The sequence below is a fragment of the Nothoprocta perdicaria genome, unplaced genomic scaffold (assembly GCF_003342845.1).
Source record: "Nothoprocta perdicaria isolate Ctin4 unplaced genomic scaffold, notPer1 scaffold_6, whole genome shotgun sequence".
Lineage (NCBI taxonomy): Eukaryota > Metazoa > Chordata > Aves > Tinamiformes > Tinamidae > Nothoprocta > Nothoprocta perdicaria.
Genome location: NW_020455865.1, coordinates 3165911 through 3181465, shown reverse-complemented (window position 1 = coordinate 3181465; position 15555 = coordinate 3165911). Strand labels below are relative to the sequence as shown.

The window sequence follows — 15555 nt, the reverse complement described above, 5'->3', positions numbered from 1 at the left end:
GGCTCATAACGAAGCCCTCCTGCAACCATAGACCCAACCACAGCTTGTCATCTCTGCTGGACCTCTTGCCACCCATTGCCATGGTTAGCAAAGCAGCAAGAAATAAAAAATGCATCTTAAGTGAGTTGTTTTGGCCGGAGCTGATGGCCCCGTGTCCTTCACACTCACTGTGTTCATCTCCCCATACCCACGAGCAAGGGTCTAGGCTGGAGCTCTTCTCTGAATGGAATGGGGGATTTAAGGATGCTCAGCACCCATTTCTTCATGCCCCATGCAGGGTAGGCCTTGTCCCAGGGAACACACAGGAATGTGGCGCAGGAATATGGGGGTTTGAAAAGTTGCGGGAGGAGTGGGGGCCTAATCTGGGCTTCCCTAGTAGCCAGGCCATGGTGGGAATGGGGCAGGATCTTCTCACCCAGCCTTTGGAAAGCCAAAGAGACAGTGTCTACTGGAAACAGTTCCCTTTTGAGCCTAGTGACCCCATCAAAGGATGTCAAAATCTTTGCAGTTCAAGACTTATCAGGACTTACCTGTACTGAAATCAAGTAGAGTTTTCTGAAGTAGCTCATATTTATCCACTATTTCTATCTTATATTTCATCTCTGCTCTCTTGCTTGGTGCGAACATCAAGCACATAGGGCGGGTCAAGGCCTGGGAGCCCCGACCCAGCTGGTAAAGCTCCATCTTCAGACTCCTGGGGCTCTCCCACTCCTGTGTCTTCTTCTGGAGTAGTAATTCCTGGTGCTGATGCTGCATTGCAGCTCAGTGCTGGGAAACAGCGGCTACAAAGAAAAGCAATGAGAAAGGTTGGCAATGGGGAAAAAATGGTGCAGAAACCAGGCAAAATGTCTCAGCATCCTCCTTTCCCCGTGCCAACTCCCATGGCAGATAAGCCTCCCCTAGACCCATGAGTTCCAGCTCCTTTTTCTGTGCTTTTCTGGCAAAACAAAGAACGTTTCCCCACCTCTCCATCCATATGATGGAGTGATTCATGAATGTTAAGACAAGGCCCTCAAAATCAGGGGTGACAGGTACTGCAGAAGGGAAATGCCAAGTGTTGAATGCCTGACGAGTGAAATCTGGGTTTGATATGTTTTCAGATGACGAAGGGGATCTTTCTGAACTCGGCACTCTTCACCACAGACCAGGTAATGAAGCATGGCAAGATATTTGCATGGACCAAGAAGCAAAGTGATAGGAGAGAAAACTAATGGCTCGGCGAGCGCCCCGAGGTGAAGAGCATCTGGAAGGACATGAGGGATGGGAAGCAGCAATGTCACCATGGGCATGTCACCCATAGAGGAACATGGAAGGTGGGAAAAGGAACCACTGATGGGCTGTTGGGGGGCTTGGTGACAGCATCTGAGGGGAGAAGACATGAAGACTCATGGTGGTGGTTGGCTTGGGAGAAGCTTTTTGTGCTTCTCTAGCAGGAGGGAGCTACCGTTTATCCTGCATGGAGCATCTTTTGCAGGGACACGTGGCTCTGTGTTACAATGCGTGGAGATGGTTATTGCAAAGCCACTTTATTTATGGTGTTTTTATTGGCAGGGGAGTGGGAGTGCAATACAATTTTAGCCACTCTGATGTTTCCATCTCCCCTACATCCCACCTCCATTTCTAGAGCAGCTTCTTCTCCAAGTTACATGACTCCTCAAGCTGTGCCAGGGACTTTGTGTACCCGCGGGCAGAACAGGCTCAGGTGCAGTTGGTGGGGGACAGCAGGTAACTTTATGTCCCCACCACGTCACCCACTGGTCCTGTCCCCTGCCAGCTGCTGGTGATATCCAAGCTCATGGCATGGAGCTGCATCAATCCATGTGCATCAGGTCCCGTCCCTTGGGATGCGGGGACAGGGGAGGGATGCTGACCTGGACGCTGCTGCCATGGGCTGAGACCACCACTTCATCACACCCCACATCCCAAACACGCATCTCTCCCATCTCCCGCTGGAATTATCCCCTCGGCCGCACAGTCCTTCCCAGGTTTTATAAGCGAGCCCAAGGGACACGTTAGTCCTCCCCTCCTTCCCCGGGTATCTGCGGCAATCTCTCCTGTTTATATAACAAAGGCAGAGCCCCGTGTTTGTGGCACCATATCCATGGTAACCCTAATATAGCATGCGGAGCCAAGTGGGATTTCATTAGGTGGCTGAGCCGCAGGGAGCGGCGGGCAGGAAGGGCTCGGGATGCCGAGCGGTGCCCAAGGAGCCTCCCCGAACTCCCGGCCTCTTCCCGGCTCTCCCGCCAGAGCCACGTGCAGGCAGCCCACGGCTCCTCCCCGGCCCAAACTGGATTTTACCTCGATGGCAACGAGGTGATTTATTATGGATCGCAGGGGTGCTGCCTGCTTCAATCCCCAACGCGGAGCAGCACTTGTGCTTAAGCCTTCCTACCTACGAGTCTCTGCTCCTGCTCCTTGCAGGGCACACGGAGCCGCGGATTTGTAAGCATCTACTCGGGAGAAAGTGAAGGGAAGATTATATATATATATATATCTACATACACAAAATTATTCTTTTTAAATACTTCTCCCTGCTTATCTCCCAAGTTCAGCTGTTTTCGAGCTGACCTGCCAGCGTTGGGCTGTTCCGCTGCAAATCCCATTGCAGAGGAAAGCTCGGGATTGCCACGTGCATCGCCAGGCATCGGCGGCTGCATCGCTGCTGGATGGAGGCAGAGCTTGGACCAAGCAGCCTTCCCTCTCCGAGGAGACTCGGCTCCTTTCCCCATGCAATCGGGGGGAGAGGGGGAGAAGCGCGCAAGGCTGTGCCTGGAGGAGGTTTAAAATAGGGCAAAAAGAGAGTTTTCAAGGCTTTTTGCATTGCAGACAGACATCTGTCCAAGGAGGCAATGTTTGGGCACGCCAGGACCTTCAGCTGGTGCTTGCAATGGAGCAGCATCTCTTGCCGGTGGGTCACCGGGCAAGGAGAGATGCTCGGGCTCGATCGCCGCCTGTCCCGATAATGTCCCTCGCCTGGGGCAGTGACACCTCGTCGATATTAGCCCATTGCTGATGCATCCCTGGTGCATTAAAACACCCTGGCCCTGGGCTGCATCCATTCCCTCCCATTCCCGGGGCTGGGAAACAGAGCCCTGGCCCCGTGACATTGCTCGGAGGAGCGCAGTGAAACCCAAGAGCTGGAGGGGATCAGGACAGGGGACTCCGTGTGTCTGCAAGCAGCGCTTGGCACAGGCCCCAGCATTAACAAAACCAGAGCAAAGTGACACAGAGCGCGGGTACTGGCACCTCGAGGTAGCTCATTATCGTCCCAATTAACGTGCCAAAGCTAATGACTGAAAGGGAACACGTGGGGCTTTAAAGGAGTCAGGAGGTTGGGGGCACAAGGTGTGTTTAAACCCAAGCTGAAGTTCCAACCGCTGCAAAAGCAAAGAGAAATCAGCTATTTAATATCCCCGAAACAGATAAGGTCCCCAAGCAGAGCCAGGGCTGGGAAAGAGCTGTGCCCTGCCCGGGGATCCTTATTTTGGCTTAGATGTTGTGCTGGGCTTGCAAGGTTTGCCCAGAAATGAACCGGGCAAAGTGAGAAGAGAGGGAAGAGAAGAGGAGGAAAGGGTTTTCTGGTTGTTTTGGGAAAAAAAAAAAAGAATTAAATTGGTATTTTTCTTTGAAATTTAGCTTTGCAAGGAAAATATTTAAAGCACTGTCAGTACTTGCCACGTGGGAGCTCAGAGGAGGCCCCGTTCAGCATCGGGGCCCCTCTGTGCCGGTCGTATCGCTGGAAAGCACAAGAGCAGATCTCCAAGCCCGCAGCATCTCCCATTTGCCTCCTCCTTCCCGGGACACTTGGCCTCATGGGATCGTTCTCCAAACAATCCGTGCTGAGCTGACACGCTCCTCTCATCCCTATACCTGCTGATCCTGTTGGAAAGGAGGAGCTCATCCCAGCGCTCCCAAATGTGCAGATCCAGGTGCACCCGTGAGCAGGAAGGGCAGGAGCAGGGCTGAGGTTTGGTCCTACGAGAGCTGCAATCCAAAAATACTCCCGTCTCCAAGTGGAAAACCGCTCCATGTCCCTGCGGAGCCCTCTGCAAGCAGCACAGCCCCTGGAGGGGGGATAGGAGAGGGATTTGGGAAGCCAGGGGAGCTGTCCCTAAAGCTGGAGCACCAGGAATGATCCCTGCTCAGCATTGCCAGGCCCAAGGCTGATGAGGTTTCTGTAACACGTCCCGGTGGCGACCAGGGAGTAAATAAATAGAGAAGTGGCCCTTGGATAGCGCTGTGTCCATCTGCCCTGCCAGGGAGACCCGCAAAGAGCAAGGAGAAAGGTTTTCTACGTGGTGGGAATGGGTGGTTGCAGATAATTATTTATAATAGAGCTGCCATTAGGGAGTGGTGCACGCACAGAGCAAAACGAGCTCCGTGTCTGCATGTAGGCACAAGAAAAACAGGACCCCACACCCCGGGTGAGAGGAGGAGGAGAGGGAGGAAGAGGCCACCTAAAAAACCTGTTTGGATCCGGGGCCAAGATCTTAACGAGATCAGCGCAGATTGCCTGGAAGGGGCTCGAGGATGAGGCCCGAGGGAGATGGGATTGTGTTTTCCCTAAAGCTGAGCCTGGAGAGGCTCCTGGGGACATGGGTGCCACATAGAGCTGGGCCAAGCGTGGGGCTCGGCCGGAGCCGCTCGCAGGTGAAGAGCCCTTGGCAGCCGCTAAGGATGATTGAAGAGCAAATAACCAGAGCACAGTCAAGTCCAATTGCTATTGATAATGTCCATGTGCAATTAGAGCCAATTAAGGCGAAGGCAGAGCATGACAAGTGTTTGGCCAGGAGGTTCGGGGTGGAGGGGGGTCGATAGCGCAATCCAATTTCCCAAGCAGCAAATGCAATTAGGGGGCCTGGCTCGCTCGGCTCGTCCGGGACGGCCAGCGCATAAATGGCCACGAGCGGGACGCGCTCGTGTCCCTCGCAGCAGCATGCAGCCCTGCGGGAGCGCGCCCTGCCCCGGCTTCAGGATGCGGGAGGTGGCCTCCATGTACTTCACCATGATCGCCGTGTTCCTGGTGGTGCTGGTGGTGGCCCTGCAAGGGACGGCTCCGCGGGAGAGCCCCTTCCCCTACACGGTGCCGCTGGATCCCCAGGGGCTGCTCGAGCTCTCCTGGAACGTGAGCTACCCGCTGCGCCTGGTGCATTTCCAAGTGCTGGTCAAGGAGCCCAAGTTCGGGCTCCTCTTTGGGATGTCGGACCGGGGCGAGTTCGAGAACGCGGACCTGGCCGTGCTCTGGAGCGATGGGCGCAACTCGTATTTCGGGGTAAGCTGCTCACGCGGGTCTCAACGGGGGCAACTCGCAGGGGACCTTGGAGCAGAGGAGAACAGTGACTCACTGCTCGAGTGAGGCTAAGAGCCGACCCCAAACCGGGCGACTCTGCTGCATTTATCTCCAAGATGCCCTCGCAGGTGGTTGCAGGTGTGCAAAACACACACGCACGCCCCAAAGCAGGAGGCACCGGCAACGCGCTGCACGTGTGCCCTCCTGCCCGCCACACTAAAAATTAACCTTAGCTCTCATTAATTGCTTCGAGAAAGTGCAAAAGTTGGCATGCCCAAGGTCTGCTCCTGCCAGCATCAATCAGCCCAGCGTATCTCACACTCAGAGCTACGGCAAAGAGAACAGGGCCGGGGAAAACGCAACCTGACGGCCGAGCGCCAGCAGCGGCGTTATCAGAAATTAAGCATGCAAATGTGCCCAGGCAGCCCAGAAACGCCTGGTGCTCACAGGGTGCGGGGGAAACTCATTCCAGATTTTGCTATTTGATTTTGCAACTGCAAATTAGTATTTTTTTTTAAACACGGTCCATTTTACTAGGTTCTTTGTCGATTTATCTTTGCAGCGGGGCTGTAGTTACAACAACTAATCCCCTGCTCTCCAGCAGCTACCTATGCCCCGACAGCCAGGTTAGGCTCATTGCAACCGCGCTTCGCTGCAGAAAGCAATTCACATTTTTCCCGGTGTGAGGCTTTCCAGTAAGTTAAATTTGTACCTCTCCGCTTCCTTGAAATTAACCATAAAATATATTCTTTCCCCATCAGCCGCAATGTGATCTGCAGCATAATGAAAGGCTGAAAAGGAGGGCTTATTATCTGTACTGTTTTCCTGCTAATTACCAGCCATTCAGGATGTGTGACGACCTAAATGCTACAGTATTTCACAGCGTCATGTTAAAAAACCATAAAAGATCATTTCTAATCTGTGTTCCTGTGTTCTCCCCGAGAAAAACAGCGCTGAATTAAACAGCATGCGTGCAACATTTTGGCTTTCTCTTTCAGTGGGTGCTCAACAGCATCTTTTAAATACTGCAAGGAGATTTCTGTAAGTCTCTCCAGCCCCGGCTTTTTGCTCTCAGCAGCCTTTCTTCTGGATAAGTACATCAGCTGTTAAAAAGATCCAAATTTACTTAACCCCCCATGTGCTACAAGATTAATTTTGCACCACATACTCCTATAAAAACAAATGCCACGCTAGCTTCATCTAGTTGATTTTACTCTCCCCCTCTAAGGACAATATGTTCTAGAAATATCACGCCATACTTCTGGCTGAGATGATGCCAAGAGCCTTTATTCTTTTCCTTCCCTTTTTATTCCCCTGAGATGCCAAATTGATGCCACTGCTATAGTTGCAGCGAGGTAGCTCTTCGGCTCTTCTTCTTGGTAGACAAAAGACATCAAGGGGAGATGAAAAGGACCAGGACGGTGACACTGTTCCCTTTGAGCCCCGGATTCCTGCAGGGTTTTATGCGCCAGACTTTCAGTTCTTTAAACACTGGATTAATCCCCTGCTTTGCTTCTCCAGGAGACTTTGGCACCATCATTAACCAAGAGTCCTTTTCTGGAGGCCTTGCTGGGTAGGGGAACTGCTTTGGGAAGAGCAACAGAGTCTGGTCACAGTGAAATAAGGGCTTTAAGTGGGGGACAGGCATCTCTTGGGCCAACACTACAGGTCATCAAGGGTTTAACCTTTGATCAAGAGCTGCTTCGTGCTGAGCAAACCTCATGGTTATCTACTCACCATGGTGGTTTTCCTCCCGTAGGATGCCTGGAGCGATGAGGAGGGGCAGCTCCACATGGATTCCCAGCAGGACTACCAGCTTCTCGGGGCACACAAGGCCCCCGAGGGGCTCTACTTGCTCTTCCGAAGAGCCTTCAGCACCTGCGACCCCAAGGACTACGTTATAGAGGTACAGCATCGCCCACCACCACCCACCGCTGCTCTGGGGACACCTAGCAGGACCCCAAGCCCTGCGTCTACACGATCCGACACTATACAATACGATAAAATATATTATATGATATTACCTGGGCCGTAATTCCAAGAGAGCAGCAGGTTTCATGCTGTTCGGGGCAGAAAGGCAGCACGTTACAGCCTGGCATTCCTGGGCTATGAGGAATGTTTCGCACAATCTACTTAAAACCCATTATAAACCTCTACACAATGTGGATTTTAGCTGTTTTGACTCGCCCGCTCCTGTTGAGTCTGAGTTGGGTCTATCTAAATACCCTTCTGCAGCACTCCAGCCTGCAGGCTGGAGCCAAGTGTTGGGAGTGTTACAAAGAGGTGTTGTTTGCAGGATGGCAAAGAGGAAGATTTTAGCAGGAGCTGGAGCTAAGGTACAGCAAATTGAGCTGCTGAGGTCTCCCTGAGAGGCTTTTTTTTTCAATGTAATCTCTCTGGTTTTGCCTTCACTGCAAGAGGGAAGGATCCCCAGTGCGGATGTCAAAGAGCAACAGGGTCTCAGCTGAGCTTGGGTTGCCCAGGGGCCCTGGGTGAGGAGCAGGCGCGGACGCTGGGCTCATTTGGGATGAAAGCCTTTGATGGACAGGATATTTTGAAGGCAAAAAGGCTTTGGAGTGCCCTTGAGTTTCTGTTGCAAGCTTTCAAAAGCATGTCTCCCGGTGAGAAATTTCTACTGCCTGCCAAAATACTGAGAAACCTGGAGGAAAAGAATCCCTATGAACTGGGACCAGACTTGCAGGTCTGCTTTTAGTCCAGTCCTTTAGGAGAATATTCCTTCCTTCCTTCCATTCTCCATTCCCCCTTGAATGCAGCACGACCCTTCCTAAGCTCTCAGTAATCTTTCATCGCACCTTCCTGCCTTGTCCCTCTAACAGAGGATGGGAAGGAGGGGAGGATTTCACGATTTCTCCTGTTCCTCCCTTGGCTGCTGCTCATGGTGAGCTCAGGGTGGCCTTGGCTTCTTCTCATGGTGAATTCAGGGTGGTCTCTTACCTGGAGAGGAGCAGGGTCCATACATGGACACATACCTGCAATATGGGCTCCAGGCATCCACGCAGTTCAACCTGCAAATGCTAGAGAGAAACAAACGCAAACGAAACGCAAATTACCTGGCGCACTTTGCTCTTGCTTCAGGACGGCACCGTGCACCTCATCTACGGGATCCTGGAGCAGCCGGTGCATTCCCTGCAGGCCATCAACACCTCGGCCATCCCCACGGGGCTGCAGCGGGTGCAGCTGCTCAAACCCAACATCAGCGTCCCGGAGCTGCCCAGCGACATGCAGAGCATGGCAATAACGGCCCCCGACGTCGTCATTCCCAGCCAGGAGACGACCTACTGGTGCTACATGGTAGAGTTGCCGGAAAAGTTCCCCAAACATCACATCGTCATGGTAAGAGGTGCAGAACGAGTGTTTTCCCTAGCGCAGAGCTTGCACTGCCTTCGAGGGCGAGCTGGGGAGGGAGCTTGGGGTGCCCGAAGGGCCACCAGGTCCATGGCCCAGAGAGTCGGGATGGAGCCGCAGGTGCCTGGCAGAGCCAGAGCCCAAATTGCACCAGGGGGAGTGGGAAAACCTGCATGGGGAACCGAGAGGGAGGCTCAGTGCTTGCAAAGGGAGAGACGCTGCAAAGGAAAACACGGAGGGAGGATTTTCTCCCCAACAGATGGTGTGAAATGAATCATCTGGGTGTAAGCGAGGAGCGCGTAACTCCGGCGGCCTCCCCACTGCCGCGGGGCTGGGCTGCAGCTGGCGCTTGGAGCCGGGACCGTCTCTCCAGCGGGTTGGAGATGGCTCTTCCTGCACCAAATCCATCCCCGGGCACCCCCAGGCACCCAAATCCATCCCCGGGCACCCAGAAGCTGCCTGCGAGGGATGAGATTCATGTCCAAGACCCAAGGTGTCCTCGAGGCCACCTCAGCCCAGCAAAATGAGTGAAGGACGCGCTCGTCACCAACTCCACCGCTCCGGCATGTCCGGAGTCGGTCCCATAGACAGAGCAGGGAAGGGTCTGCTGGAGCCCGGAGCCCGGGGAGGGACCTTGATGCCTCTCTCCACATCCCTCGCAGTACGAGCCGGTGATCACGGCGGGCAACGAGGCGCTGGTGCACCACATGGAAGTGTTCCAGTGCGCGGCGGAGCAGGGCAGCGTGCCCGGCTACAACGGGCCCTGTGACGCCAAGATGAAGCCGGCGCAGCTGAACGTCTGCAGGCACGTGCTGGCGGCGTGGGCCATGGGAGCGCAGGTGGGTGCAGGACGGGGCCCCCTTGGCCACCGGGTCCTCCCCTGTCCCCTGCCTGCGGGAGAAGCCACCAGGTTGAGCTCTACCTGTGGGGGCTGCTCCAAGCCCGGTTTCCGATGGGATCTGGGCTCATCCCGGCTATGTCTGAATTTCCCTGGCCTGCCACTCATCTCCACAAATTGCTGCAGATCCTGCATATCGGTTGATTTGGCACCACCTGCCCACGCAGGGCAGCCGGGAAGCTCTCTGAAGAGCAGCAAGGCCAGCTCACCATCACCACACCACGGAGGGGACAAGCCGTGTCCCCTCCAGCCTAAATACCCAGAGACTTCCCTCCATCCTCCTCCCGGAAAACCAGCTCCCCTAATCTCCCCCTTCCACCTCCAGGCCTTCTACTACCCCGAAGAAGCCGGTCTTGCCTTTGGTGGTCCAGGCTCCTCCAGATATTTGCGTCTCGAGATTCATTACCACAATCCCCTGGTGTTCAAAGGTGAGTGGGGAACACGGTGCTGAAGCCTCCTGCCGTCTTTCAAACACAACCTGTGGGAGTTCCTAAGCAAATAAAACACTAATCTTAGAAAAGAACCTGAACTGGAGCTTTTTTTGGGGGGTAGGGAGGTGGTGAGGGCCTTGCAGTGCGAGGCGGTGGTGAATCTGAGCTCAAAGCAACATTGGGACCAAAACCACCAGGGAGGCAGCAGCAGCCTCGCCAGGGATGGAGGGATTTAGATATTGTTTTAATGATATTGCTGCTTTGATAGCATTGGCAGGAGACACATTAGGAAAAAAAAAAAGTAAAAACAAGGATGCCAAACAACCCAGTTTCTTCATTTACATAAAAGCAAGTAACTTCTTGACTACTAAAGTATATTTTAGGAGACCAGAGCATATGTACTGAAGATCAATCATAGCACATTCGGCAACTCGAGAAGAAACACGTCTATAAATACGGAGCTCAGGTCTTTCATAATTTATCTGCTTCTGCACGTTAACCAACAGTGTCTCCCCTGTTATTCTCATCCTTTGCTTGGCAGAGACGGGAGTTCACAGCAGCTCGAGCCCCTCCTGATCTACCGAGCCTGCCCTCTCCCTTGGGAACCATTGGCCTTAGGCTGGTGCTCTTCCGAGGGAACGAGGATTTTAAAACCACTGGAATAGGATGGCAAATGTCTCCCACCCTAATATTCCGCCTCCACCTGCTCCCTGGGCAGTTGTTTCTCCCGCTGTGATTTGCAGCCCCATCTTCTCTCCCGCCAGGCCGCCGTGATTCCTCGGGCATCCGTCTCTACTACACGGCCAGGCTGCGCCGCTACGACGCCGGCATCCTGGAGCTGGGCTTGGTCTACACGCCCGTGATGGCCATTCCACCGGGAGAAGCCGAGTTCCAGCTGAGCGGCTACTGCACCGACAAGTGCACCCGGCTGGTGAGTGCACGGGGACGGGTGGCACCGGGGACAACTGGGACCTCCAGCAGGTGCAGGAGGTGGTGCACGAGCCCGGTACATTGGGGCTGCTTGGAGCAGTGTCTCCATGGTGCCTTTCCATGGAGCGCATCCTTCCTGCACTGCTGTTGCATAGGAGCAGAAGAGTTTGGGGTGCTTTCTCCTGGGTCCCAGGCAAGGGGGATACACACGGAGCACAGAGCTCCAAATTCCCGGTTTTCAGCTCCCTGAAACTCTTCCAGCCGTACCAATACAGGGACCTTGGACTTATGCTGGAAAGAAAAACCTTGTGCTCAAACACCAAGCAGCATTACCCAGACATGTGGGACATGCAGAATTCCCCTGGAAGGCCGTTCTCCTTGGCATCCATCTGCTGCCGCTCCCGGGAATCCCATTCCCCATCTAGGAAAACTTACCGCTGCTCTCCATAGCAAGACCCCCTTCTCCCCTCTGCCAACACAAACACTCCCCTCGATTTCCAAGAGAGGCGAGGGGCCGCGGGGCGGGCACAGGGACACGGCCGGGTGCAGACGCTCCAGCCCCGCTCTCCTGCAGGCGCTGCCGCCCGCCGGCATCCGCGTCTTCGCCTCGCAGCTCCACACGCACCTGGCCGGGAGGAGGGTGGTGACGGTGCTGGCGCGGGAGGGCAGAGCGCGGCGCGTCCTCAACGCCGACACGCACTACAGCCCCCACTTCCAGGTACGGCTGCCCCGCGCCCCCCGGGTGCTCCGGGTCCCAGCTCTGCTCTAACCCGCCTTCCTTGTGCTCCAGGAGATCCGCATGCTGAAGGAGCTGGTTCCTGTTTTGCCCGTGAGTGGCTCTGAGACCCGCGGTGGCTTCCGAAGTAGACCAAGAGGTTGCCCCGAGTCGGGCTCAGGGCCAGCGTGGCCCTTGGAGCTGCGGTTCCTGCTCTGCTTGTTGGGGAGGACGCTCCAAGCAGCATCAGTCCCAGGGCTCGCGGGAGCGTGTGGGGCTCCGGATGGGATCTGCCACCTCCGTGTGGATGTCCTGGCTGTGCCAGGGCCTGTGTCTCGCTGGCATCTGGGCAACTAAACTGTCCCTGTAGCTAAGTTTAGTCCTGTTTGAGCTGTAGCTTTTAGCCCAGCATCTACGCAGGCTCCTGCTGCCACTATCAGAGAGGTTCCTGGGGAGGAGATTTGAAGGAGCCTGGAGCTGTGTCCATGCAGGAGCCTCCCTTTCCATCCCGGGCTGCCTGCTGGCCATGACGATTTTGCCAACCCCAAAATGCACGGAGCGGAGATGGAAAACTTCGCTGTGCAAGAGGGCGACGTGTTGTGTTTGAACCCGCAGGGCGACGAGCTCATCACGACCTGCACCTACAACACGCAGGACAGGAGCCGCGCAACGGTGGTGAGTGAGGGCACGAGCTCCCTGGCGCCCATCCTCCGGTTTGAGCATCCGCAGTGCCGAGCCGGACGGCCGGGAGCCGCTTGGGAGATGGTTCAGAGCCCAGGTCTAAACGGTGCACAAATCCTGCCCAAAACGGAGCCATAAAAGCAGCGCGAGGGCGGCAGCGGCGACGCCACGCGGCTCGTCCGCCCGCAGCTGGGATGCGAAGGTGCTAATTGAAAAGGAGCGTGTGTCACTCTAATCCCCACCACAGGCTCTTCCACCGGGTATTAACTGTAATTAAAGAGATGTGGCTTTTTTCTTTTCCTTTGACAGTGCATGTTATTTTCTTACATAGGCAGCGAGAGAGAGACGCTGTCAGAGGTACCATCATCGGAGACAAAGCTAAATATAGCAGAGGGATTATAGAAAATGTGCATTTTAACATAAACTGTGCTAGCTAGCCCCAATGTCTGCCCTTGCATGGCTGTCTAAGTAGCTACTGATCTCTTGCACCCAAGGGTGCATCATTGCAGCCCCGTTGGTGTTGCTTGTAGGGCACGTGCCAGAGCGAGATGGTGACATCCTGGCAGTGCCCATGGCACGTGTGCCTCTCTCGGCAGGGTGGTTTTGGCATCATGGAGGAGATGTGCGTCAACTACGTGCACTACTACCCCCAGACGCAGCTGGAGCTGTGCAAAAGCGCCGTGGACCCCGGCTACCTGCGCCGATACTTCAACCTCGTCAACAGGTAGTGAGTCCCTGCGCGGGGAGGGAGCGGCACCGGGGCTGACCTGGTCGCTGCTTCTCCTGGTGCCTCCCGTTTCTCTGGGTTTCCCACCCAGGTTCAACGACGAGGAGGTCTGCACGTGCCCGCGGGTCTCCGTGCCGCAGCAGTTTGCCTCTGTGCCTTGGAACGCGTTCAACAGGGACGTGCTGCGATCGCTCTACGGCTTCGCGCCCATCTCGGTGCACTGCAATAAATCCTCCGCCGTGCGCTTCCCGGTACGTGCATCCCCGAAAGCAAAAAGTCTCGCACGTTTTGCAAGGCAACGGGGAAAAAACAGCTTGGCAGACCTGCACCTCACGCCATGCTGCAAGATGGGGAAGGATTCAGGGAGTTTTGAGCTCTCTTGGGGAGCTACAGTGTGAGCAAGATGGTAGAGCCCATCACGGGGCTGGCATTTACCCAGACAGGCCCCCGCCACACGCACGCCGTCCCCAAACTCTGCCAGATTCACTTAGACGAACCACATTTGCATAAAGCAATTTCGAGCCTTATTTCTCAGAGCAGGCCGGAGCTTTAAACCTGCGATGTCTTCACGAGAAGGATAAACACACGGTGATTTGGGGAGATTTTGGCAAGTTGTATCAGGTCCCAGTAGAGCAGGCTCGTTACTCGCAGCATCCGTGCAAGCTCCAAGCACGGAGCAAAATCAGGAGGCAAAAGTGCCACGGGATCTTTAGGGAAGAACCCAGCACAGTGCTGATCACGATGATGATGATGACGATTTAAAACAACCGATGGCCCTCATCTCTGTCAGGTCCATTGCGGCTCGCATGGTTATTTCTAGGCTCCGCAGTGCCAGGAGGACCCCAAGCCCATCTTGAGGAAGACCCTCAGCTTTCACTCCCGGTGAAGCTCCTTTTGGAGCAACGTGGGCTCTGGTGCAGGCTGAAGCCCTCCCAGCCTGTGGTCCACTGCACTAGGGGCACAGAGAGCCCAAGAGAACGGCTCCCAATTAGTCAATCCCAATCCCCATGGGGTTTCCGGAGGAGCTCTGCCTTGCTCATGCTTTCGTGGGTGCAGGAAGAGGCCCCGGGAGAGCTGCTGTGCTGGGATTGCTCCGTGTGGGAAGCACCTCTGCCTGCACGGAGCCTCCCGGGCTGCAGCCGGCAGAGTGCCATTGCACCTTTTATTCCCAAACCTTCTCCATCCTGCGCTGCAACGTAGCCAGGATAATTGTGGACATCAGAGCCCAGGTGAGGGGCACATGGCAGCAGGGTCGGCGAGATCTGGAGCATTCCCATTGCCCCTGGGCTCTCCGGGAAGGCGCCTCCATCTTCGCAGCCTTTCCTAGCACTGGCTCTCGCCAGCCTATTTTGCTTCACAAACTACAAGGAATTTCCTCGGAAAACAGAAATGCGACTTCTCTGCTGCTGATGATGATGAGTCACCACTCGGCTCCAGATCTCCCTCCTCCTGCGCAGGCTGGAGCTGAATCCATCTCCGAGCGGAGCAGCCGCCCCAGAGCCACTGGCTGCATCCAGAGTAGCGATTTTTGGGGGTGCTGGGATTCACAGCAGAGCGTGGGGCGGCTGGGAGCGAAGCTCGCGGGCGAGCAGGGCGCTCACCGGCACCTCCTCTCTTGCAGGGCGAATGGGAGAAGCAGCCGCTTCCCGAGGTGACGGAGCTGCGGGATGCGGCGCCGCGCTGCCCGCCCGCGCCGGCCGCCCGGCCCCCGGCCCCTGTGGCCCTGCACCTGGGCAGGGGGCAGTGAGAGCAGCCCATGGGCACCCATGGGTGCCAAGGCTCGTGACTCGGAGATCATGAGCCCTGGGGAGCTGCTCGCCACCCCCAAGGACAATGCGGAGGTTCAATCTGGTGCCCCCCGGATGGACACCCGAAACGTGTGGGGAAACTGAGGCACGGGGCGGCGAGCAGCTCATGCCCACGATGCGTTCGCCCCACTTAGCCGAGACCGCAGCCCCCCTGCCACCGAGCTGGGATTATCCGTCTTAATGCGACCAGATGCCAAGGGACGGGGATGAGTGATACCTCCCTGATGGGATTTGGAGAGGGGGGAGGGATGCGGCTGGAGACAAACCTTTTGACAGGAATCACGACTCTCTGAAATGGCTAAATGTAAAAATAAAACGGGATGAAAGTGTTTTGCTGTTGAGCTCCCAAGGGAAAAGAGCTCTGGGACTCAGGGGTAAAGCCGGGGGGTGCAGGAGACCTGGGACCCTCACTGTGTCCTGTCCCTGCTCCCAGCCGCCGGAAAGGGGGCAAATTCACAATTTGCAAATTCACAGAAAAGCCACAATTTCAGGAAAAACCTCCCTCCACCACCCAGCACAGGCGGCCGCCCCCCAGCTGCGCCATCCTGCTTTCCCCCAGTCCTCCACATGTGCTTTCCATAGGGAACACGGGCCCTTCCCAGCAGGGCTGAGCCCGAAGCTGCCAGCTGCTTTGGGGAACTAAAGCCACATTATCTCAGCCAGCGCGCGCCTAATCCCTGTGCTCTGTTCACCCGGTGCCAGCACC

General features: G+C 55.6%; 1 protein-coding gene across 1 annotated transcript; it reads left to right on the top strand.

The window, feature by feature from the left end:
- The first annotated feature begins 4966 nt into the window (after positions 1 to 4966).
- DBH (dopamine beta-hydroxylase) lies at positions 4967 to 14788 on the top strand. Its single transcript, XM_026049565.1, has 12 exons — positions 4967 to 5275; positions 7053 to 7199; positions 8390 to 8647; positions 9322 to 9498; positions 9883 to 9985; positions 10753 to 10919; positions 11493 to 11636; positions 11709 to 11747; positions 12249 to 12308; positions 12911 to 13038; positions 13133 to 13292; positions 14663 to 14788. Exons 1-12 carry the CDS (start codon positions 4979 to 4981, stop codon positions 14786 to 14788), a joined length of 1806 nt encoding a protein of 601 aa, XP_025905350.1. The 5' UTR covers positions 4967 to 4978.
- Positions 14789 to 15555: the final 767 nt, after the last annotated feature.

Coding starts and splice junctions, on each gene's coding strand:
- DBH (XM_026049565.1), top strand. CDS start 4,979: ATGCGGGAGGTGGCCTCCATGTACTTCACCATGATCGCCGTGTTCCTG. Junction 9,986..10,752: donor CAATCCCCTGGTGTTCAAAG/GTGAGTGGGGAA, acceptor CTCTCCCGCCAG/GCCGCCGTGATTCCTCGGGC. Junction 11,748..12,248: donor AGCTGGTTCCTGTTTTGCCC/GTGAGTGGCTCT, acceptor TTGAACCCGCAG/GGCGACGAGCTCATCACGAC.